Source organism: Quercus robur, chromosome 2 (assembly GCF_932294415.1).
Source record: "Quercus robur chromosome 2, dhQueRobu3.1, whole genome shotgun sequence".
Classification (NCBI taxonomy): Eukaryota; Viridiplantae; Streptophyta; class Magnoliopsida; order Fagales; family Fagaceae; genus Quercus; species Quercus robur.
Genome location: NC_065535.1, coordinates 4,635,754 through 4,659,864, shown reverse-complemented (window position 1 = coordinate 4,659,864; position 24,111 = coordinate 4,635,754). Strand labels below are relative to the sequence as shown.

General features: G+C 35.2%; 2 protein-coding genes across 2 annotated transcripts; both read right to left on the bottom strand.

The window, feature by feature from the left end:
* Positions 1-4,613: 4,613 nt before the first annotated feature.
* LOC126710468 (probable BOI-related E3 ubiquitin-protein ligase 2) lies at positions 4,614-7,821 on the bottom strand. Its single transcript, XM_050410939.1, has 4 exons — positions 7,625-7,821; positions 7,404-7,507; positions 6,779-7,098; positions 4,614-5,185 (listed from the first exon to the last, which is right to left on the bottom strand). Exons 1-4 carry the CDS (start codon positions 7,732-7,734, stop codon positions 4,658-4,660), a joined length of 1,062 nt encoding a protein of 353 aa, XP_050266896.1. The 5' UTR covers positions 7,735-7,821; the 3' UTR covers positions 4,614-4,657.
* Positions 7,822-20,137: 12,316 nt separating this feature from the next.
* On the bottom strand, positions 20,138-22,252 carry LOC126710459 (uncharacterized). The gene is made up of 3 exons (XM_050410927.1): positions 21,554-22,252; positions 21,271-21,456; positions 20,138-20,876 (listed from the first exon to the last, which is right to left on the bottom strand). The coding sequence occupies exons 1-3, from the start codon at positions 22,046-22,048 to the stop codon at positions 20,586-20,588; spliced, it is 972 nt and encodes a 323-aa protein (XP_050266884.1). The 5' UTR covers positions 22,049-22,252; the 3' UTR covers positions 20,138-20,585.
* Positions 22,253-24,111: the final 1,859 nt, after the last annotated feature.

Below are 24,111 nucleotides of genomic sequence, written 5' to 3'. Positions count from 1 at the left end.
GTCGGGGTTCAAGTCTCTAGGAAGGAGTTTCACACACATATATACTTAGATTATGTTATAGTAGAATTTCTATTTAGTATCAAAAAAAAAAAAAAAAATCTAAGTTTTTTGGTTATTTTTTTATTAATATTAAACTCAAAGTTTTTGAAGCGCTCTACTTTTTGTAAGTGAGAACATAATTAGAAAAATTAGAAAATAGCAAACATTTTTCTTTAATTTTTTATAAGTAACTCATTAAAATAATTTAAAAGCATTGATTTTTAGTGCCTTGAGGGTGACTAATCTATACTATCTATAAGAGGATTTCTCTCTTTGAATTAGATTTTTATGTGGTTCAAAAATATCCTTATCAATGAAGGGTAATTTCTCTTAGAAATAGGGTCATAAATGTCAACTGACAAATTTTATTTTGAATTAAAAAATAGAACTCCTAAATTTTAGGATTTTTTTTTCCTTCACGTTCATATTTTTATTCCCTGCAATTTAGCCATTTTTTTTATTCCTTTTTCATCCAAATAAAAGTAAAACACCCCCAATTTAAAAAATTAAAAATTAAGAGAACTCCTCAAATTTATCCTTCTTTCCCCTCACTTTAATCTTATTTTCCTACCTAAACTTTTCTCTATATCACTATACCACTTTCAAACACAAGTCCAAAAAATAAATTTGGTTCATGCCGTAGAGTTCTGGAGTTTGCTATCAACATTGGATTCTTTGAACTAGTTATCGAAGGAGATAGTGTGCAGGTGATGAATGCAATCAAGTCCAGCAATGCAAACTTGTCTCGGCTAGGCCATGTCTTTGAAGATATCCAGGTGCTTATCTCTGGACTAAGTTGGGCTGAGGTAGAATGGTTGAAACGGAGTGAAAATTTGGTTGCCCATAACTTAGCATATTATGCAAAAAAACATTTTAGATGACGTAATTTGGTTGGAAGATTCTCCACCACCAGTTTTGGAAGGATTGTATTGTGATTCGCTATCTATATATGAATGAAGTATCGTTCTGTTTTCCAAAAAAAAAAAAAAATACAGTTTTTTCTATCTTTAAAGTTTATCCTTTTTACTTGTTTGAAAGAAAAAAAAATACATATTTCCAAATTATAATAGATACAAATTATTAATTTTTACCAAAAAGAAGATAAGAAAAAGAAGAGTCTCTAAGCAATCGCGTATCCAAAAAAATAGAAGAGCCTCTAAACACGTGCAATGCACGTACTTAAAGGCTAGTATATAATAATTTTCAATCCAAAGGATATTGATCAATTTGAAATAAGAAGGAATATCATGTAATTTCAAAAAACCTTAAGGGAGATCATATTATTTTTTATATGTAGATGATGCTAGAAAATTTTATATATTTATTAAAATGTGACATAAATGCAGATCACTTAACAAAATATTATGAATGAGAAAACCTTTCATCATGTTTAGGGGCTTTGATTGTAACGACCGACCTGCATTAGTTTTGTGAAATTGAATTGAATAGTGAGTTCAGTAGAGCACGACTCGGGCTTGACTTCGCTTAATTACAACCCAGCCCAGTTTATTGGGCTAAAAGCCCAGTGATCCAGTCTAGTAAGTTATTAGCTCCAGTCTTATTTTCTCCGTTGATTTCACTCTGTGAAGATGTCTTGGGGCACTCCAGTATTGGGCTTCAAGTCCTCGTAGCCCACAGCGGATCAAGGTCTGCCTAGAGCCCAAGAGGGTAGATTGAACTTGAATTAAACTATAGAGGATCCTAATCCGTAATTTTATATTTTTATAAAATTTTGGATCCACAGTAATTAGTTATCATTAAAAAAAATTCTAGGACAAAATTATCGTTTTCCAAAATGGGTATCATATTCATAGTTCTTGAGCTAAATCATCTCTTTTTTTTGATAGAAAGTTAGAATAAATTCTCATAAATCAAAACATGATTTTAACTTGACCTTGATTGCATAAATTACTGCTAATTAATTAGATTGGTCCGTAGATGAGTCAATAAACGTCAACCAAATGTTTGGTTTATATTGGTTCACCAAAAGATTTATCATGACGACTTCTTTTTTGAGCAAAAGATTTATCATGACTTAAGCACACATATGATACCCCTATGGATAGAGATAAAGTCGTAGAACTGAAATTTATTTTTTTCCAGAGATATATAGTTGGGTGGATAATTCAAGAGAGACCTAATCTCATCTACAATTACTGACATCATTATTGAAGCCTAACCACTTCAAAATATCATAGGATCGTCAATATGGGTCCCTTTCTGGTCCAATGTACATAGTGCTAAAGAAGATCCTGCTTTTGCCAAACCAAATCAAAAGAGAGTTATAGAGTACCATTTGGACCATCTAACGGACCAAACCAAAGAGGGCTGAACAACTCTTGGTAGCTCAGCTTTCAGAATGTTTTTTAAATTTGTATGTCCAGAATTTTGTGAGACTAAACACTTATTTCCTCATCTGAAAATGAGTCTTCAAACCCAAAAATTTCTCTATAAATAGAGGGGAGAGGACAGATCAGGAAAAAAATTGCTCTTCTTCCAACACAAAACACTCTGCCAAAGCTTTGTTGGAACACTCCTCAACCGGAGGACACTCTCTCAGAGTTGAGACAACTAAAATAAGAAAATCCAATGTTTTATTTGACATTAAACACGCAGTCTTGGAGGTGGAAGCCAAACCAAGACACAGAGGATGGTCATTCTCAAAAAAAAAAAAAAAAAAGACACACAGGATGGCTCATATGTACAGCTTGTTCACTCACGTGAGTTAATGTGAGCATGTGGGGAGAGTTTTTATTTTACCCAATACAAAAACTAATAATTGGATTTTTATGCAAAGAACAAGGGGTTTGAATCAAAGTAGGAATAATTGACTTCATACTAATTGGATTTCTAGAAATTGATTTAACTATTCCATAGCCAGTGATCTCAAAAGTAGACAAAGAGGTCAATGCAGGCCATCAAAATTCATGACTTCCATTGAAAAACCAATTCTAGAATCTCTGGAAGCTAAATGAACTAATCAGAAAATGTCAAATACCAGAAGCCAGGATCTTCCTTGGCTCACAGAATATATGATCATAGACTACAAAAGGAATACTTCCATTCCAGCAGCATAACTTAAAGACACCATTGTCACTAGAATCCCTAATGAGTTTCATATTCATGGCCGCCACATCCTATGTATGACTTACAAAATGCTGACTCGCAAGTTTAGTGTTGTTATTATCAAAAGACTTGCTAGCCCCAGCCGGATCCATCAACCAAATTTCACACACACAAATCATTGACAGGGAATCCTGATTCTTGACACTGCAGCAGACTAATGCAACAGCAAGCTTCAGTCATCAATAATGTACAGATACTTTCCATTTAGTACAATATCCATCTATATCAAATCTAAGCTTGTGTGGTTATATGCAATTGGCATTTTTAATGAATCTAGTAATAATCCAATGATGATCCTTAATCTAACACAAGACTTCCTAGATATACTGGTAAAATGTCATCCGATTCTGCTATTTCATTTAACTTTTGCTATGGCATGCTTATGCCTGATGGTCCACAAATAAGTATAGTGCATTGTCTTGTGGACTAAACTTATTCAAGTAATAAATATAAAGCTTTGACTAGGTACAATTCATCTGGTACCTGTGTGGACAATTCCCTGGTGTAAGCCAAACAAAACGGGTCAATTGCACACAACTAGTTGCACAACCTTGAATAGAATAGTTCAAGATGTGACCAGATGAAGTGAACACAATACTATGTGGTTGCCACTTGCCACTTATGTAGATTTAAAAGGAAAATAAAATATCTTCTCACAACCAAAATGGCATGAAAAGATCAGTGCAAGTTATGCATCATCTAATACATAAAGCTTTTGCTCCATTTTATTGAACACCTGCCCTTTTTACCTTACATATTATTGCATATCTAGACATTAATTTATTTTTTTGGATAAAAAAAGGCGTAGATATTAAATTAGCTACTTTAAGTATCAGCAACTAAAGGTCTAGAGCGAATAAGGACTAAAATGCATGCCTGCTTTACCATAATTATCACATCAAATTGCACCCTGCCACAGGGAAGAAAAGGAGGGGTGGGGCTCTGCCATAACCCACCTCCATAAAGTATTCCCTGAGCCAAGGCCCAACACTCCACTCTCAATCTTGACAAGTAGTAGAGTACCACGAAGACTGAAAGAGTCATACTCACAACAAGGCTAAGGATGGTAAGAATGATATGTCAACATCTGTAAAACTGTTTCCACAAAACATACAGGCCAGACAAGGAGTCACAAAGTCTCACTGGGCACTCAAATTTCAGCAACAAGTTGATTATCATATCCATCCTAATTCTCCAGCTTTTCTAACTGACTCCAAGCAGAGTTTTCCTTCTCACCTCTTTCTTGCTAAAACCTGAATCTAGTACCCACCCTAATCACAGTAGGTATGATATTTTTTTATTTACTAGACAATTTTCAAAAAGGGATGTGCAAAAACCTTAATGTGCTAGACTATGAAAAATGAATTTAAAAAAAAAAAATACAGAAGAACCAAAAAGGAAGACATAAGAACAGAACAATAAAGCAATCAACAAAATGACAAGAGCAATGCATATAACATTAACATAACATTAGAGCTTTCACACGTATCTGTTACATATAGACCTCCATGCCAATAAACTTGGAAGCCTGACACAGGGGACAAAAACTAAGCTTACTTTCACATTCTTTACATAGGCAGAGATGCTTACAAGGCAACAAAAGCATGCAAACTTCATTGACTCTACAAGCCTTACAAGTCATAATCTCTTTCATGTCATTGTTCTCCTTGCATAACAGGTGAAAATCAATGGAACGGCCATTGCAGCAAGAAGCTGTATCATCTACTTCACTATCACCACATCCCTCTTTACTGTCTCTACTTTGAGCATACACTTGCTGAAGATTAACTTTAAGAGCTGAGATCATGTTTTCATTGTATCTAGCTCGCTGTTGCCAAGCACCTGCTTCAACAGTTAACTGTTCCATTCGCTCTTCAAGTTCCTCATTCTTCCTGTTAATGCTCTCCATCTCAGCCTCTTTCTCACGGAGTTTCTGAAGGACCTTTTCTTCTACAAAAGAGAGAGTTTGAAGTTGGGTGGCCTGTACCTTTTCTAAAATATTTTGCTGCAACCGGTCACCCTATTAATTTATTTTCAAAAAAAAAAAAAAATCAGTTAGAAACACTTCACAAAAAATAAGCAATAAACTTACAAATGCTTATTTTCTAGTAAGTGATGCTAAATAGAAAGCAATTCTAGTGCAGTAAACTCCCTCCACCCAGGTGGGAGTGAACAAAAGCATAAACAGTTTTTAACTTTCCCATCTAGTTTGATTTGATTTTAATCTTCTAGTTATTACTTCATACTTGGTGAATAAAAGCAGCCGAGAAAATAGCACACACAAGAAGTACAAAGCAAAGGGTGCTCATTGGAAGTCAACCAGAAATGGAAAAACTAAAAAAGAATCTGAGAAGATTCTAGGTAAAAACAAAAGCATTGAAAATTTAGATATGTTGACTAAAAAAGGAAGGTGCCAAAGTCCATTAAACAACCACATGCGACGCACTGTTAAAGACAATATGTATAACGGATCTCATCAGCCTACCAAACTCCCCCCCCCCCCCCCCCCCCAAAAAACAAAAAAAGAAGGAAAAAGGAAAAAAGACATACAACATTCTAGACACCATAAAGAGGAACAAATAAATCAACCAACTAGCACATCTCTCATACATTAAACTAAACAAATTTCTAGAAAGCTATTTAGGAGGAAGTAACACCCTGTTACCCTCTTAATTGGACAACACCACCTCCAACGACAAACCCGATAAACATAGCAGGAAACATCCAAACAGCACTCTTCCATCACAAGACATCACCTACACTACCAGCCCCTTAACCTTGAAAAGAAACAAACATATTTCCAACTCCTAATAATTCCAGTGCAACTCTCTATGTCATACCACATATCCTCCAGCAAGAATTAAATTCCCAGCAACAAAAGATAACCTAAAAGATCCTCCTCAAGAGGAACAAATAGGAATTATATTTCAGAAATAGCAATTTTAAGTTATTCGTATTTAGTCCATTTGAAGGGGGTTGTGATCCAAAAGTAACTAAATGCTAATGCCATGATCATTCACTTCAAAAACAATCAAAGAATCAACAACCTCATTTCTAAGCCTAGGAAACAAACTACGAACTTGGCAACTTCCATGGGGAATGCAAACATTTCATATGCTATGGATATCCTTTTCCTTACTATTTGAGTTGAAATATGTTTTATCAATATCACTAACCCAAGTTAACACAAATAGCAACCGCAACACATTTATATCCATAATTTATAAATGCCATAGAAATTGGTTTAATCAATGTTTATGCAATCATGACCAATGCATGAACATGCATAATTATAAACACAAACAATACCCCGCAACAACAACAACAACAACAAGCACATGCATTCTTTTCCACAATGCTACTCTATCTCCTTCATTGATGTCATTTTTTTTATTACTTCTACTAATGTGATTCTACTCTATCTCCTTAATTGACATGTTCCAAAACATTTCCCACACCGCTCATCAAATATGCTACATCAACAACTTAAAACTTTCCCAATAAATCCAATTTATATCATCAACACAAAAGTAGAAACTAATACACAATTAACCATAACTCAAAATAACCAGCAAGAATGATAATTGATAAGTCTTTGAACAAAACAAAAGACCTGGACTTTGAGGAATCTATCAATCTCAGCATCATGCCGCTGCAGCTCGCGGTCAATATCGTCCCCAATGAGTGACAGCAAGGCGGAGTCTCCGGTGGAAGCCATTCGGGTATTATTGTCAAGAGACAAGCCCAAACCCGTGGACACCGATCGCGGTTGAAAGAAATCAACAGACGATATCTGAGAATTGTTCTCCAAGAAATCCTGCTCCTTCAACCTCTTCTTCCTGGGCTCCACCCCATAATTCCATTGCAACTCGGCCCCGCCGTCACTGCCGTCGTTCGCAGCGACCGGACCAGGAGCCAACCCTACCACATGGACTACACAAAAACAACAACAAAATTTTGAATTTTAGGGTTTATATTTTTAAGGCTTTGTTTGGCAACTCAGGAAATGGAAAAATTCCAGCTCAAAATTTACTCATCAAAGAAGGCAAAAAAAAAAGAAACCCTAACTAAGCTTGGAAATGGAAAGTTTCAGCTCAAATTAATCATTTCCCGGAAATTCAATCAATAAGTATTTGCTTCCCAAAGAACAATTTATGAGCAACCAAACAGAGCATAAACAAATGCATTTTTTATATAATTTATTTACAGAAGCTAAAAAAGAAGAAGAGAGCAATTACATGAAGGAATATAAGGGGGGTGTTGAGATTGATCTTGAAGATGAGTAGTGGGGTTGTAATACGACACTGGCTGTGATATCTGACCGTCGATTGTGTACAAGTTCCTGAAATTCAAAAATCAAAGCGAATGATTAATAAAAAAATTAAAAAAAAAAACATATATAGAGAGAGAGAAAATAAAATGGTTTTATGTTATGAGTTTTGAAGAGGAAATTAATTACCTGAAGGATTTGGATTGTTGTTGTTGTTGTTGTTGTTGTTGATGGTGTTGTTGATGTTGTTGTTGGGGTTGGTAGTGTGGTTGAAACTGGTGTTGAGGAAAAGAAGCCATTTTGAAAGAAAGAGAGAGAAATGAGAAAAGAGGTCTGAACGAAATATAGAGAGAGAGAAAGAGGGGCTGGCGAGGTAGCCGATGGGGGAAGATTCTTCCTATTTTGCTATTTGGTCCTCTGTGTTTTTAGAATTTGTGGTGAATAGGGGCTCTTTCGTTGATGGGCTCGTTTTTTTTGTTTTGGGGTAGGTGTGGACTGGAAAAGTGTGAATTTTGGGCCGGCTTGGTTGGACCCAGGCCGAGCCTGGCTTGCTAGTTGCTACTGTTTACTGCTTGCGCCTTGCTGTGAGTGAGTGTGCAAAAGCCCAGAGCATTTGCATCCCTTTTTAAAAATATTTAGTCCAATTCGGTCTATTGTGGTCTATTTCGGTTCATTTCGGTTTATTTTGGTCTAATTAGGCCTTAAATTGATTCTTTTTGTAAGTTGTCTTCTGAATTTTTAGCTCAAAAATTCATTTTTATCTTAATTTTTGGGTTAAAAAGTAAGAAATTTTATTCTATTTGGGCCAAACAAATTTTTTTTTTTTTTTGGAGAAACTATTTAGTTTTGGACTATAAAATACAAACAAAATAGATATTTAAAATTAATAAATTATAAATTTGTCATGCTTAGCTTTTAAATAAAGTGAGTTTTGGGCTAAATGTTTCCCCCTCGTGAGCTCACGAGGCTGCAAGTGGGGGCATGAAAATGGCTAGATGTTGTGCTTCACGGAATCACGGGGTCCATTTGAAAATAAAAAGAGCCTGGAATAAATAAACTTGATCTGGATCTGCCATGGTTTGGATTCGTGTGCTTAGAGCGGGGCATTAGTCATATAATAATAACAGACTCAACAAGTTTGTAATGTTCATAGAAATACAACAGCCGTGATTGCCTATTTGCAATAAGAATCACATAAAAGTTTCGCAGCAACAGTAATTAAAGCACTAAACAGGTGGTGATGTATATTAAATTATCGATTGTCTTAATAATTTAATCATTTAACCACATAATTTTAACAACGTACATATTGCAAAGAAAAATTGAAGAACATAGAAAATAAGAATTTTATAATTGTATACTTTTTTGCTAGTAAAACTCACAAATAAGCAGTTTCTTAATAGTGTTCTACACTGTCTTACTCCGCTTCTCTTTGAATAAAATTTTGATGAGATTGTAGTATTTGTCACAAGAACAAAACATAATATCAACTAATTAATTGTTGACAATAACATGTAGTGTTCGATTTATAGTCACATATCCATTGTTACACTCACACTAGTCGGCAGAAACAGTCAATTTCCGTGTGATTTCCTGATTTCCTGTCCCCAAGTACCTCTCATGGTTACACTCACATTCACACTTTGAGTACTACTAGGAAAACAGAAACCATCCTCTTTGTTTTTGTTTAGCTAATCCAGACATTAGAGGATTTTACCAATGACATTTTCAGTTCTAAAGGCGCTTCTTGTCCTCTGTATGTAACCACTGATGCTCAGATTGTCCACACTATTGAAGCTCAAGGTATTCCAGGTGAAGCTGGCTCTGGTTCAACAGAGGTTATGAAGTCAACATGCACCGTTTTGTAAAAATAGGAATTGATTCATAAACAAAACGCATCGTTTCACTAATACCCCAAGTGATGCGCATCGTTTTGATTAAGTACTAGATATATTACTACAGGACCCTAAACGATGTCGTTTGGCAGAGCTTCAGTTGTTCGTTGAAGATGGCCGGAAAACAATTATGCATAGCTGTAATCCCTGAAATCTCGGGGCTAGATCCGCAAAGTTTGGATCTTAATCTATTCAATTATAGTGATGACTTGTACACTATAAATAGGAAATTATTACTCAAATGTAATTAAGCAAGAATCATAGTTTTTCATTAATAAGATTTTTCTCTCAAACTTTCTCTCTCTCTCATTCTCATTTTCCCTACAATTCTCACTGATTTTCTTAGTTCACAATCTTGCTTCATTACAAGTTCTCAGTATAAAGAATTTCTTCCTGGTATCAGAGCTTGTTATTATTGATCACCGTTCAACAATGGTAGCCACAAGCACAATAATGGCTTCCTCTTCAACATCATCATCTTCTTCAAGTTCCTCAGTGAATGTGCTCAATCAACCACTTCTTCTCTCGAATATGGCCAACATGATGACCATAAAGTTGGATAATATGAACTACATAGTATGGAAGCATCAAATAACAATGGTGTTAGAAACCTATTCCTTGTTTGAGTTGATTGAAGAACCTCAATTGATTCCTAATAAATATCTCAAAGATCTTTCTGGTGCATACACTAATATTGTGAATCCTGATTTCTTGATTTGGAAATCAAAAGAGAAGGCTTTACTTACCTTCTTGAGCTCTACGTTTTCTCCTTCCATCTTAGCACTTACTGTAGGGTGCTCATTAGCATTGGAAGTTTGGAAGGTCTTGGAGAACAGATTCTCATCCATTTCTAAGTCACATGTAATGAACCTTAGAGGTGATCTTCATAATCTCAAGAAGGGAGCTGATTCTGTAGATCTATATTTGCTTAAAATCAAAGTGGCCAGAGATAAATTGCTACCTGTTGGAGTAATTGTAGATGATGAACTACTCCACATTGCTCTCAAGGGACTCCCCAAGGAGTACAATGCATTTAGATCTGCTATAAGGACTAGAAGTACTCACTTGAGTTTTGATGAACTCTCAACCATGCTCAATGCAGAAGAGGAGTTTCTAAATGAAGGATCTGAGATTAAAGACCCTATCTTTGCTATGGCAACAGTAGCTAATTCAAAGCCTAATAACAATGGCTTTAATCAATCTTACAACAGAGGAATGGGCAGAGGTAACTATAATAATAGAGGTGGCAGAGGTGTAGAGGACCTAATGGGCAATCCTCTCAATTTACTCACTTCAATATTTCAACAAGTTTAGTCTAATTCCAGTGGAGTTAGGTCAGAGAGACCAACATGTCAGATTTGTGGAAAGGTTGGTCATTTGGCACTTGATTGCTATCATAGGATGGATTATGCTTATCAAGGAAAGCATCCTCCTACCAAACTTGCAGTGATGGCCACTGCATCAAATGCTTGTCTCACTCAAGATCAGCCTTGGCTTGCTGATAGTGCTACTACATACCATGTTACATCCAATCTCAATCACCTCAGTTTTCCTAAACCTTACCATGGTCAAGATCATCTCACTATAGACAACGGTCAAAATCTTCCTATCACTCACTTAGGTAATGTTTCTATTTCCCTTCCTCACTCTACACTTCATCTCAATAATATTCTTAAAGTACCTTCTATAGCAACAAATCTTGCCTCAATTCATAAAATTTTCCATGACAATAAGTATTGGTGTTATTTTGATGAAAATATTATTTCCATCCAGGCTTTGGCCCCGGGGAAAATCTTTTACCAAGGCAAGAGTGAAGATGGAGTTTACCCCATCTATCCTCAAAAGGCTTCTCAACTATCTTTGTCATCTAAAGTTTGTAACATGTGTTACTAGTGTTTCTAGTTTTAATAAAAATCTTTGGCATATGAGGCTTGGTCATCCATCTTATCAAGCTCTCTCAAACATTTGTTTCCTAATGTCAAAGTTGGTTTGAATAAGTGTACTCCTGTTGATAATTCTTGTACACACTGTTTGTATGGAAAAATGCACAATTTACCTTTTCCTAAATCTCAATTTACTACCTCAACTCCCTTTGAGCTTATACATTCTGATTTGTGGGGTCTTGCTCCTATTAATTCCATTAATGGCTTTAAATACTATGTTTTGTTCATAGACCACTTTATGAGGTTTACTTGGATTTATTTGCTTAAATCTAAATTTGAAGTCTTAGCTAAGTTTTTTCAATTCAAAGCCACGATTGAAAATCAGTTTTCTGCTAAAATTAAGATCTTAAGGTCAGATAGTGAGGGTGAGTACACCTCCTCTGAGTTCAAAATTTACCTATTGCAGCAAGGTATTGTTCACCAAGTTTCTTGTCCATACACTCCTCAATAGAATGGTCTTGTTGAAAGAAAACACAAACACCTCATTGAAACCACCATTACTCTTCTGTCACAAGCCACAATGCCTTCCTTTTATTGGTCTTATGCTGTTCTAACTGCTGTCACATTAATAAATCTGCTCCCTACATCAGTTCTTGATTTCAACTCTCAGTGGTCTAGGCTATACTCTTCCCCTCCTAACATTTCTCAACTAAAAGTGTTTGGTTATGCCTACTACCCTAACCTTAGGTCTTATACTCCTCATAAACTTGCACCAAGAACCAAAGAATACATCTTTCTTGGCTATTATGTTGGCACAAAAGGATATTTGTGTCCAGATTTTGAAACCAAACACTTGTGTACTTCTAGACATGTCCTTTTTTATGAGTCAAAATTTTCGTTCTCTTACATCACTCCACCAAGGTCTACACCTACATCTTTTTCTTTACCTTATGATCTCACATGGTTTTCCAGTCAATTATTTCTGCATTCTACAAACCAACCCTCATTGCTAGGCCCATATTCTATCTCTCACCCTCACTCCACTAGTGTCTCTAATCCTACCATAACTCACTTTGAACCTACTACCTTGGTCCCACAGTCCACTACTGTTCCATCTGTTTCTCCACCTATATCTCCTCCTTCTTCTTTATCTCCCTCAGTCCCTTCAATACCTGTTCTTCCATCTAATCCTTTACCTGAATTACCACCTTCACAATCCTTATCTACATCTATACATACCAACCAACACCCTATGCAAACCAAATCCAAGAGTGGTATTTCTAAGCCAAAATCCAAACTATGCTACAAAGCTATTATGGATTACACATTTACTGAACCCCCATCCTATAAAATTGCTTCTCAATACCCCAAATGGTGTGAGGCCATGGATGCTGAGTTTCAAGCCTTGCAAAGGTAGCAGACATGGTCCTTGGTTCCTGCACTACCTAATGTCAATCTAGTTGGCTGCAAGTGGGTGTTCAAACTGAAGCTCAACAGTGATGGCTCTATCTCAAGGTACAAGGCTAGATTGGTGGCTACGGGATTTCATCAACAAGCAGGTATAGATTATCATGAAACCTTCAGTCCAGTTATCAAGCCTGCCACTGTGAGGCTTGTTTTGGCTATTGCAGTGAGCTGCAATTGGAGTTTGAGACAGCTTGATGTGTCCAATGCATTCTTACATGGGGTTCTTAAAGAAGATGTCTATATGCAACAGTCTCTTGGATATGTGGACCCTGTTCACCCCTCATATGTGTGCAAGATCCATAAATCCTTATATGGTCTCAAACAGGCTCCTAAAGCCTGGTTTAAGAGGTTCACTTTCCACCTCCTTCATTTGGGTTTCATTGCTTCAATGGCTGACAGTTCTCTCTTCATTTTTCAGTCCTCAGGCACCATAATCTACCTACTATTGTATGTTGATGATATTATTGTTATAGGCAACAACTCTTCTCAAATTGCTCATCTCATTACTGCTCTAAGTCAGGTTTTTGAGCTTAAGGACTTGGGGCCATTAAGCTATTTCTTGGGCATTCAAATCTCCCACACTAAGTATGGGATTACTCTCAGTCAAACAAAATATGCTTATGATGTCTTGCATAGATTCCATATGGAGAATTCTAAACCAACCAAGACTCCTTGCTGCCCATCCTCTCATTTGTGCCTCATTCTGGAGTTGCTTTGTCGAATCCTACTGAGTATAGGAGCATGGTTGGTGCTCTTCAGTACCTCATTTTCACAAGGCCTGATCTAGCCTTTAATGTTCATCAACTTTGCCAGTTCATGAGCAAGCCTACCTCTGTTCACTTGGAGGCTGCTAAGCATGTTCTCAGATATATTAAGGGCACCTTACATCATGGCATTAGCTTCTCCCCAAGGCCCTTGACCCTCATTGCCTTTTCTAATGCAGATTGGGCTGGGGACCCTACTGACAGGCGCTCCACCACTGGTTTATTGGTTTTCCTTGGTTCAGTCCCATCTCGTGGTCGGCTAAGAAGCAAAACATTGTCTCACGCTCATCTACAAAAGCTGAATATAGGGCCTTGGCTACCTCTGTTGCAGAACTTTCCTAGCTTTGAATTTTGTTCAAGGAGCTCAAAAATTTCCTATCTCATGTTCCTATTATTTGGTGTGATAACGTTTCTGCATTCGTTCTTTTTGCCAATCTTGTATTTTTTTCTCGGACTAAGCATTTGGAAGTTGATAATCACTATATTCGTGAGAAAGGGTTTTGTAAGGATCTCAGTGTTGGTTTTGTGTCATGTAAGGACAATTTGGCTGATGTGTTTACTCAGCCCTTGCCTATTCCTCAATTTCTTTTCTTTCATCACAAACTCCTGGTGGATTCTTCCCCCTGTCATCTGAGGGGGGATGTTGAAGCTCAAGGTATTCCAAGTGAAGCTAACTCTAGTTCAATAGAGGTGATGAAGTCAACACGCACCGTTTTGTTAAAATAGGAATTGATTAATAAACAAAATGCATCGTTTCACTAACACCCCAAGTGATGCGCACCGTTTTGATTAAGTACTAGATATATTACTACAGGACCCTAAACGATGTCGTCTGGCAGTGCTTTAGTTGTCCGTTGAAGATGGCGGGAAAAAAAATTATGCATAGCTGTAATCCTTGAAATCTTGGGGCTAGATCCGCAAAGTTTGGATCTTAATCTATTCAGTTATAGTGATGATCTGTACACTATAAACAGGAAATTATTATTCAAATGTAATTAAGCAAGAATCATAGTTTTTCATTATTAAGATCTCTCTCTCTCTCTCTCTCTCTCTCTCCAGTTCTCACTGATTTTCTTAGTTCACAATCTTGCTTTATTACAAGTTCTCAGTATAAAGAATTTCTTCACACACACTAGCTTTTAGCTTATGACTGAAGCTCTTGAATGGCCATGGACCATGTCTCTCAACAATGAGCTTAGCAGGGAAGAAGAGTAAGGTCTTTGTTTGGGAAATCAATGCATTATTACCATACCCACAATTGTTTTGGAGCCAAGGGTCCTGTTCACCCTTACACTAGAGGCTGCTCTAGAATCACCAACTACAGGAGATAGATCTAATGCTTAGTTTCTTCTAAGATTTTGAGTCAAACTAATAAACCCATTTAATGTGTGTTCAAATTTGCATCCAATTTGTTGACTGTTAATGGGATTGTTATTTGAGTTGTTTTTAACTTTGAATTTAGTTGGGCATGCAATAAAGTCTCGTGGATCTGATCTAGTAGTGTTTGTTGTAATAATATTAGAGACAATGATTCAATAAAGTGGACCCTCAAGTAGTTATAGATTACCCCTTTTTTGGAGGTTTATTCACATGACTTATTGTTGTAAAATAGCGGAAGCTCAAATTACCAAGATTGATTGTGAAAATATTTTAGGCTTGAGAAAGATCTCCAAACTAATCAATAGGAACGAAGAAAATTAATCCAAATAAAATAGACATAAAACATCAAGATTTACGTGGTTCGGCAATAGCCTACATCCACGGGTGACGATAAACAAATTTCACTATAACAAATTTGGGATAATACAAATTTGTGTAGAGACACTCTCACAAACCCAAATCCCAAATACAACCAAATAACTTTCTCTCACAAATACAAAACCAAAAAACCAAATACGAACCAAAGAAAAAAAGGTTCATAAATAGCAAATACGAATACCAAATACCAATTGCACACAAACTAAAAAGAGAGCCACAAAGCAAATCCAAAAGTTGCAACGCACCAAGAGAGAGCAAATCACCAAACTGCAGAACCAAAATCAAGCGGTAACAAACCTCTGTCACTATTCAAAATTGCAACCCACAAATATCAAAGAACCAAACCAAGAGAGAGCCTCTTTTTCTCACTCACTCTCATCTCTTTTTTTCTAATTTTCTGTAGCAGCACTATGCTTATATAGGAGACTTGAGTTGGGTAGTGTATCCAAAACCAAGAAGGACTAGACTTCTTTTCCACACACAAAAGGAGAATCACTCCTATTCCAAATAGAACTCAAAATCAAGTGTTAGACAAGACTTCTAATAAAACTTGATAACTTCAAACGACAGTAACTCAAAAGGAATAAAATTCCTTTATTATCCAAATCCAACGAGGAGTCAAACTCCTAATTCAAGCCATATTCTACACTTATGTTATGCTACAATATTTTTACAACTACTGACATAATCTATTGTGATTTGGGGTAAACCGCGTACAACTTCAATTGTGCACCAATCACCACATAGCAGTTGTGAAAAATATTGTGTTTCTAGACTTATTGTTTATTCACATGTACAAATAAAAGGGATGAAGCAGGGTTAATGTGAAAAGGTTGATAAAGTTTGGTCAATGAAAAATGACTTCTGATTTTCCTTGTGTTGATGCCTCTCTGGAATTCTTGAATTCATGAATCTCAGACCACTGTCCATTAATTCCTCTTTCTTATGCCAAAAAATCTTTCAGGACCTAGGCTGTTCAAATTCTTTAACTATTGAGCAGGTTATGATGCCTGCCTGTTCCCCTCTTCTTCAAAGTGTATGCTAGCAACATATTGAGGTTGTCGCAATGTACTGGCTTAAAAAAGCTTGCACTTTTGAAAGTTGAGCTTAAGAAGTTTAATAAGAATCATTATAACGGTGTTGTTGATAGTTAAAATAGCTAAAGAATAATCTGGACCAAGCTCAAAATTTGCTTTATGGAACCTAGAGGTTGCAGGATATGTTCAAGCAGAAAAATAGTAGCTTATGAGTATACAACCATTAGAAATCCAGAGAAGGAAGCATAGCCAAGAATTCAATGGCTTAGAGCAGGTTATACGAATTCAGCTTATTTTCATTATGGGTATGTTTGGATACCGCTTATTTTGCTGAAAACTGAAAACTTATTGCTGAAAATAAAAAAATTAAAAAAAAAAATTTTGAATTACTGCTCACTCTCCCAAACACTATTCATTTGTCTTAATTCTTGCATTGGTCAAAAAAAAAAAAAAAAAAACAAAACGCTAAACATGGACACTGGACGTGAGATCCAAACGGGTACTATATTCCAATAAGAATGAAAAGAGCTGAAAATACTATCAAATACTTTTATGATGAGTCTGGTTAAAAGCTTGAGGCTATTCATTTCTATTAAGTCTTATTGGGACTAATGCAATTCAACAAGACACAAATTTGATGAATAAACTAAATCAATTTCTTCAGTAACAATTATTTTGCAAAACAAGTGTTGCTTAACTTGCTTTGGCAGAAAGCTGTACAGTGGAATAAATTAAGGATACTCTTTTCTATTTGCCTAGTGAAAAAGCTCCATGACCAGATGGCTACACCTATTATTTCTGTAAGAAAGCTTGGAGTATATTGTACGATTGTTGGCCAAGAAGTGAGGCAGTGATGTCTCTTTCTAGATAGGAAGTTACTTGGGGGTAAATAAATGTCACTATCATCACACTGATTCCAAAGGGACTAGTCCTTCTCTTTTTGGGACTTTTACCTTGTATATAGTGTTTTTGTTATCATGGAGATATGTAACAGCTTAACATAGGAATAGACCCCAGGTAAAATACAACCTCGCTATTTGGGGTCTATTTCCATCTTTTTAATCCCTTTCTAGGTTTTGTTGGAAGGTGCTTTCCTTAAAACAGTAATAATAATAATAAAATAATAGGATGACGATGAAGAGCAGGTTATGCCACTGCTGCCGACAACATCTTGGCAGAGAGGCAACACATTACAGAATTTTAATAATGTTCTATGTTGGAATTATAATTAAATGATTCATTTTTGTTTAAGTTTTTAAGAAAGTCAGTATTTTAGTATAGTATCAAAACAGTCGGTTTAAGCTTATAGAACACGATAATTTAATTCTATATATGCTTACAGAAACAATGGCTGTTTGCCATGTGGTAGGTGCATCATGTACAGGTTGTAAAGTGGGCATAGCGTAACTCCACACATGGAAAGCATGAAAGGTGCTTAATGTGGAATTTTAGAAAAACTTGATTATGAAATTATTGGTGCATTAGCTGACTCTTTTTGTGCCATTGTTTGTCTGGACTCTGGAGTCCCCATTCACACTCAAGATTAATAATAGAAGACAGAACTGATCATTAATGACTTTTACTACTCATAAGATCATTTTGATTATTGACAAATTCATTTCCTTGCAAGTCAGCATGTGGACAAACTGTAGGCTGTTAGATGACCAATGGGCAAGGAAATATGACACTTTTTTATTCGCTTGGTGATCAAGTTATGCTTTTATTTCACCATATTTAACACCTACATGAATCAAGGAGTAAAAAGAGAGTAACTCCCAATGGGATACAGTTGAAAACTTGAAATGACATTTCATCTCTAATGATGGTGTTAGACTGTGAGGTAATGGATTCAATAGTTCCTGAAGTGTTTCTAGGTGAATGAGATCTTGGGTATGTTTAGCCAATATCTTGGAGCATTGTAAAACCTACCAGAAGAAAAATCTATATTAAAGGGCACCCGAATGGTACCGGCCTAAGTTTCTTTAATTCTTAAGTTTGAATTTCACTCAATTTAGGTGAAAAGTTAAAAGAAATAGAAAAAGTAGGTTTATCTCTCAAGCCTTAGTAACAAGAATCATGCTACCTTTATATATATAGCCTGAGTGACTGTTAACTTCATAAGTATTTCATTTTATAATTGGAATGTAGTTAGTATATTGATTATAACGGTTGTAAGATCATCATGATACATAACCGTTAGGAACGGACATGAATTAATGACATATTAAATGTATTCTGGCAATTATGCATCCAAATGGATGGACCTAAGTGTAGATGTTTATGTACATGATACTAACTAATTATCCATAACAATTGTTAATTAAAGATACTATATTGCAAACATTATGAAGGAACACTAAATGTTTATAAGATACAATCAAAACATACAATTGGTCTATAAAATACCAAACGAAAGAGACAAATTTGATCATGACTGAATTGAAAATATTCTTTCAACTCATTCCATAGTTGTTCAAAAAGACCAGAGACCATCAACATGTATTTTAGATTATATGATTAAAATATAGTTGGATTTTTATTAAAATGTTCACATAATGAGGAAGTTCTTCCAAACTTGTTTGAAGGAAAAGCTGATCCATGACTGGAAAGGAAGGGAACCAATCACACATTTTAGACTATATTTGATTGCACGGAAAGGGGAAGAGAAATGACGTCTATTTTCTTTGTTCAATTTCAATGAAAAATAGGACAGGAGAAAATTTGAGAGAGTTTTTATGGTACCAACCATTTTTCCACTCCCAGATTCCATAGGTCAAGGTGGTTCACTGTTTTAGGGAAGCAAATTACTGTGCTGATGCACTAGCTAGATTAGGAATCCACTAGGATTCAGATTTGCCTTTTTATAACTCCCTCCCCCTTTGCTTTTGAATTTTTATCTTTCAAATCTCTATGGTCCTGGTCATGTTAGGCTGTGTACTGACAATGATGCAGCTATTTCTGTTTCTTAGTTTGTTGAATGAAGTTTTCTTTTTACCAAAAAAAAGAAAAACCATTTTTCCATTCACAAAATCACTTCTATATCTTGGAAAGTTGTTTTTTTTTTTTTTTTTTTTTTTTTTTTTTTTATGAGATTAAATTTTGTAAGGATGTGGTGTCAAACACATGTTTTACCTCTCCAATCTTAATATGCCACATCTTTTTATCACATATTTAAAAATAAACACAATTATACCAATCAATTATAACACCCATATATAATTCCAACCAAATTAGGAGTTTATTGAGATGTTATTAGATGTGATAAGATGCATTGAATTTTAAGTAAAATGTTAATGTGGCAATCCCTTATTGTATGATGTAAAACATGAGTTTTACACTCCATCCTTACCAAATTCGGACTATTTTTTTATATTTATTTAAAACTGTTTTACATACACATAATAAATTATTAATTTATTATTGTTTTTTTCATTTCCTTTATTTTCTTTCTCCTCTCCTTTACATCAAAACACACCATATTTTCTTTCCCTTTCCCTTTCCCTTCACTTAACCTTTTTCTCTTCCCTCTGCTTCCGTATGACTAAACCTAGCCTTAGGGATAATATTGAAAATGATTCACTAATGAGTAATGAGTGTTAATTAGTAATTACCTTTGAATTTCAGCCAACAGTAAATTGGGAAATACGGAGTATCATATATTATTTACCTTAAGAACTTGGGAATAAAAAGTTGTTATGATGATGTTTGAAGTTTGAACACTCGTTCTTCGGCGATAGCAGTGAGCCATTGCCAATTTGCCGGCCAAACATCAAAAGACCTAAACATAATTAATTAATATTACATCTTACATCATCGTAAAAGTAAACTTAGCACTGTTCTAGACGTTTCTTAAAAAAAAAAAAAGTAAACTTAGCATTGCTAACAGTGACACATTACCTAAAAAAAATAAAAAATTTACATTCCCAGCAAAACGATTGGAATTATTACATTATTGATTAGATAGAACAATGAATAAATTAAACTTTATTTCTTAATTTTACAATAAAATTATAAATTACTAATAAAAAAAATACACAAAATGAAAGGTCGTCATCATCATAATCATCATCACACGAAGTTATACAGTGGAATCCAACCTGTTTTCCTCAATATTCAATGTACTCATGCATTTGGACAGCCAACCCAAAAAAAGTCCAAAACCGCGTTCCTCACTTCTTTGCCCACACATGCTGAGCTGTCTTTCAGTCTCCCATTCCAGTTTCCACTTTCTCTTTAACAAAAAAAAAAAAAAGGAACATAGAAAACAATTCAAAAAGAAAACACAAACTATTCCCTTTTCTTTTCTTTTTTTTTTTGGGTTTCAATGCTTTGTGTTCCCACTATATTCAATTATATGTGCAATTATTCTTGCCGAGTGACATTGCAACGTTGAGCTTTTTGGGATCATAGGTTACAGAACAGTCAATCCTCTTGTAGAACTTGGGCTGCACCAATTTCCCCAACACATTGGCTTTAGATCGAACCTCGAAGCTCAAACTCAGATGCACTGGCAATGTCGTTGTACCCGTTGCTGATATGCTCATTCCAGCTCCACTTCCGTACATTGGAATTTGATCACTCATTACTGTCACATTAACTAATCTTTGGCTCTTCCTTGATTGATAAAACTCCTTCATCTGCATACCCAGTTCACCAAATTTTAGAGAAAGTAGAAAATTGAAAATTTTAGACCCGAAATCTTAAATTTGAGATTTTTATATTTTTGATGTTCATTTTTAACCATCAATGTGATTTCTTGCAAATTCAGTCACAGATATAAACAGAAAAGACCTTTAAAAAAAAAAATCACAATGAAAAATCTCATGCTAAATGATAACAATAAATCTATGGACATGTTTAAGTTGTTTGACTTTGAGTGATCCATCATTTTTTTTTTTTCCAAACACTCGTGATTACATCGACAAACTGTGAAAACGAGTGACAATATGTGCCACCGTAATACTGACTGTAATAGACTAATATGATGTATTAGTCTAGAAAGTGAAAAATCTAGTCTTTTCTGTGACTTACGGTTCCAGAGGCTATGGTGAGTTGGGAATAAAGTAGATCTAGAGGTGTCGATGTGACATGAACCCCAAAGAATGTGCCGGTGTTTCGGTACGTGAATTTCACCGTTGAATTCACTGAGATCATATCAGTAGCCACTCCTGAAGAATCCGAACCAGCTTGAATCTTAAACTGCTCAAACGTTATACTCTGAGAAAACAAAACAAATACACACAAATTAATCAAAATAATCAAAACCCATTTCACAATTTGCTTAGAAGAACCATAAAAACGTAATCTTTAATACCTTGATTGTGATCTCTGGCTTCATGGGCTTACTAGCACCCAACAAAATCAAAGAAAAAATAGTGAACAGAATGAAAAACCCAAGCACAAAAGCAAGAACATAGCAACGACGAGGAAGACCCTTTACACGCTCTTCATCATCAAGAAGTCCTTCTTCTTCAATCACATCACACTGGTCCTTCCATGGCTTCTGACCTTTTCTTTGGCCCCCTCCACGCGACCCGTCGTTTGGGGAGATCTTTCTGGATCCGGGTTTCAAAGACCCAGAAAAACGACTTGTCGAAGACTCACGGGAGTGGCGGCCCACGGAGGAGTGAGAATGAGGTGGAGATCCAACTGGGCTGAGAACTGGTGTGGAGTGAAACGACGTCGTTGTCTTCTCACCATCGTGGGAGTCACGAGATGGGCTCTGAACGTAGTAGACTTGTCTTCGAGGAGATCTAGTTGGTGAAGATGGGGCTAAGCTTGTCACCTCTGAGTCTGTCTTTGCGTGCATTTTGGGTTTTTGCTTTAGTGTTTCAGACAATGATCAAAGTTTTGGGACACTGTTTTTTTAGGTTTTGGTTTTGTTTCTGATCTGAAGGTACAAAGAAATGGAAGATCTTTTAGATGCTCTGACTTTATGGAGAGTTTGCTTGTCAACTTGGGAGTGTAATTAAGAAAATGGGTTAATTGGAGAGACACTGCAATTTGCAACTCTGTAACGCTTGAATATATTATATTTATATTAACCTTAATGACCATATGAGTGAGGCTACTACTATGAGAGTAGGGGCCTAGGAGGAGCTCATCCAAAAAAAAAAAAAAAAAAAAAAAGCCTATGAGGTACCTTCGTAGAACATGATATGAGAACTTCCTTTGAAATTAAATTTTTTAATATTTCATAATAATTAAAGAGATATTAAAATTTTTTTTTATACATGATAAAAATTTTACTCTAATTTATTTTAAGTGTATATGTGTGTAAAGTTCGCTTCTGGAGACTTAAACCCCAGTCCTTATTCCCTACATCTCACAAGTACTTAAACTTGTAGAGTGAGCACAGTACTCAGAATGCACGATGATTAAAATAATTAGTTAGAATAATGGGGAAGGGGGATTTAAAACGTGATTGTTTCTGTTTGAAATATTATGAGGTGTCAGTTGAAATACAAGACTCTTAGCTTTCTAAACAACTAAAGATCAAGATAAATTATTGGTACACTTAGTGTATTACATTTCCCTTTAACATAAGTGTTGATTTGCGAGACTTTTAATTGAGAGAAAAATTTAGTGCATAGAGTACACGTAATAACTTCACATAATTAGGGGGTCATGGTTTAATCGGGTTTGAGTTAAGTGTCAAATTTTCACTTGACCTGTTTTCTTTGGGTTAGGAATTCTCCCATTCATTATTGTTCGATAGATCAAATGAAATTGTTTGTATCTCACTTTTTGGGTGGATGGTTAATTAGGTTTTGGGAAAATCATAAGATATAAGAAATTGTGTACAAATTAGATTAAAATGAAGGAGACAAAACAAACTTAATATATAAGAAAGACGGTTTTTTTTTTTAATCCCTCACATTATTTTTATGTTTAGATTGGTTAAAAATTTTATACAAAAGTAAGACAGACTAATAAATCATTTGATTGCACGATTGATGCAGACAATGAACAACTACAAAAGAGAATGATTAGAAAGATACCAATGTAATGCCGACCACAAATTTTTTGATGCTTAAGTGAGGTTTTATTTATTTAGAGAGTCAAATCTATGAGTATTACAATCCTAATAATAAATATGCATATTTTATAGTTTTTTTTAAAAAAAAAAATTCAATAGCCAACCAATTGAGTTATAAGAATCTTGATATTTTCCTTTTCAAATTTCAAACTATACTAAACCTACAACAAGAGAGAGCAAAAAAGGTAGGATACCACTGGTGACTGGACTGTAAGTCTATTACTGGCCAGATTATTTCTTCAAAATTTAATTAGTAAAATGTTTTTCAGAATATGCTAAATAGCGGCTCTATTTTATTTGTGAAAAAGGGTTCAAGTAGCACAAAGATATGAATTTTTTTTTTTTTTTTTTTAAATTGGTATAAATCACCCAATTTACAAGTACGGAGTAATAAGTAATGTGCTTAGAATCTCATCCTCTTGGGCCGTGGCAAGAATATCAAATTTTACATCTATGTTACATGCTTTAGTTTCATAATAAATTTGACCAGAAATCAAAGTTGAAGGTTTCAGATAAACTCATCACATGAGGGGTTCCTAGCTAGTTCTGGTTTGATCTTATAACTGTATCTTACCAAATCCAAAGAACAATTATGCCCATCGGAAAGACAAAAGTGCTCTTGTCTGTTGGGTGTATTTTGTGCAGGTTAAGAAAGATTAAGAAGCTAATTAGAACTTCTTCTTTTTTGAGAAGAAGCTAATTAGAACTTAATTACCTACAGCCACAACACAGTTGGCATCGCAATTTTTTTAGTGGGCTGGGACTTATTGTTAATTCAGTGTGTATATTAATTTAATGCTAAACAGCTAAAGCTTAACTCTCCCAAAAAAAAA

Bases quoted from the DNA above. Each gene is read 5' to 3' on its own strand.
- LOC126710459 (XM_050410927.1), bottom strand. From the start codon at position 22,048: ATGCACGCAAAGACAGACTCAGAGGTGACAAGCTTAGCCCCATCTTCA. The intron at 21,457-21,553 runs GTATTAAAGATT...TTGTTTTCTCAG, and splicing joins AGCCAGAGATCACAATCAAG to AGTATAACGTTTGAGCAGTT. The intron at 20,877-21,270 runs GTAAGTCACAGA...CTGGGTATGCAG, and splicing joins TCACCATAGCCTCTGGAACC to ATGAAGGAGTTTTATCAATC.
- LOC126710468 (XM_050410939.1), bottom strand. From the start codon at position 7,734: ATGGCTTCTTTTCCTCAACACCAGTTTCAACCACACTACCAACCCCAA. The intron at 7,508-7,624 runs GTAATTAATTTC...TTTGAATTTCAG, and splicing joins CAACAATCCAAATCCTTCAG to GAACTTGTACACAATCGACG. The intron at 5,186-6,778 runs GTCTTTTGTTTT...ATAAATTAATAG, and splicing joins ATAGATTCCTCAAAGTCCAG to GGTGACCGGTTGCAGCAAAA.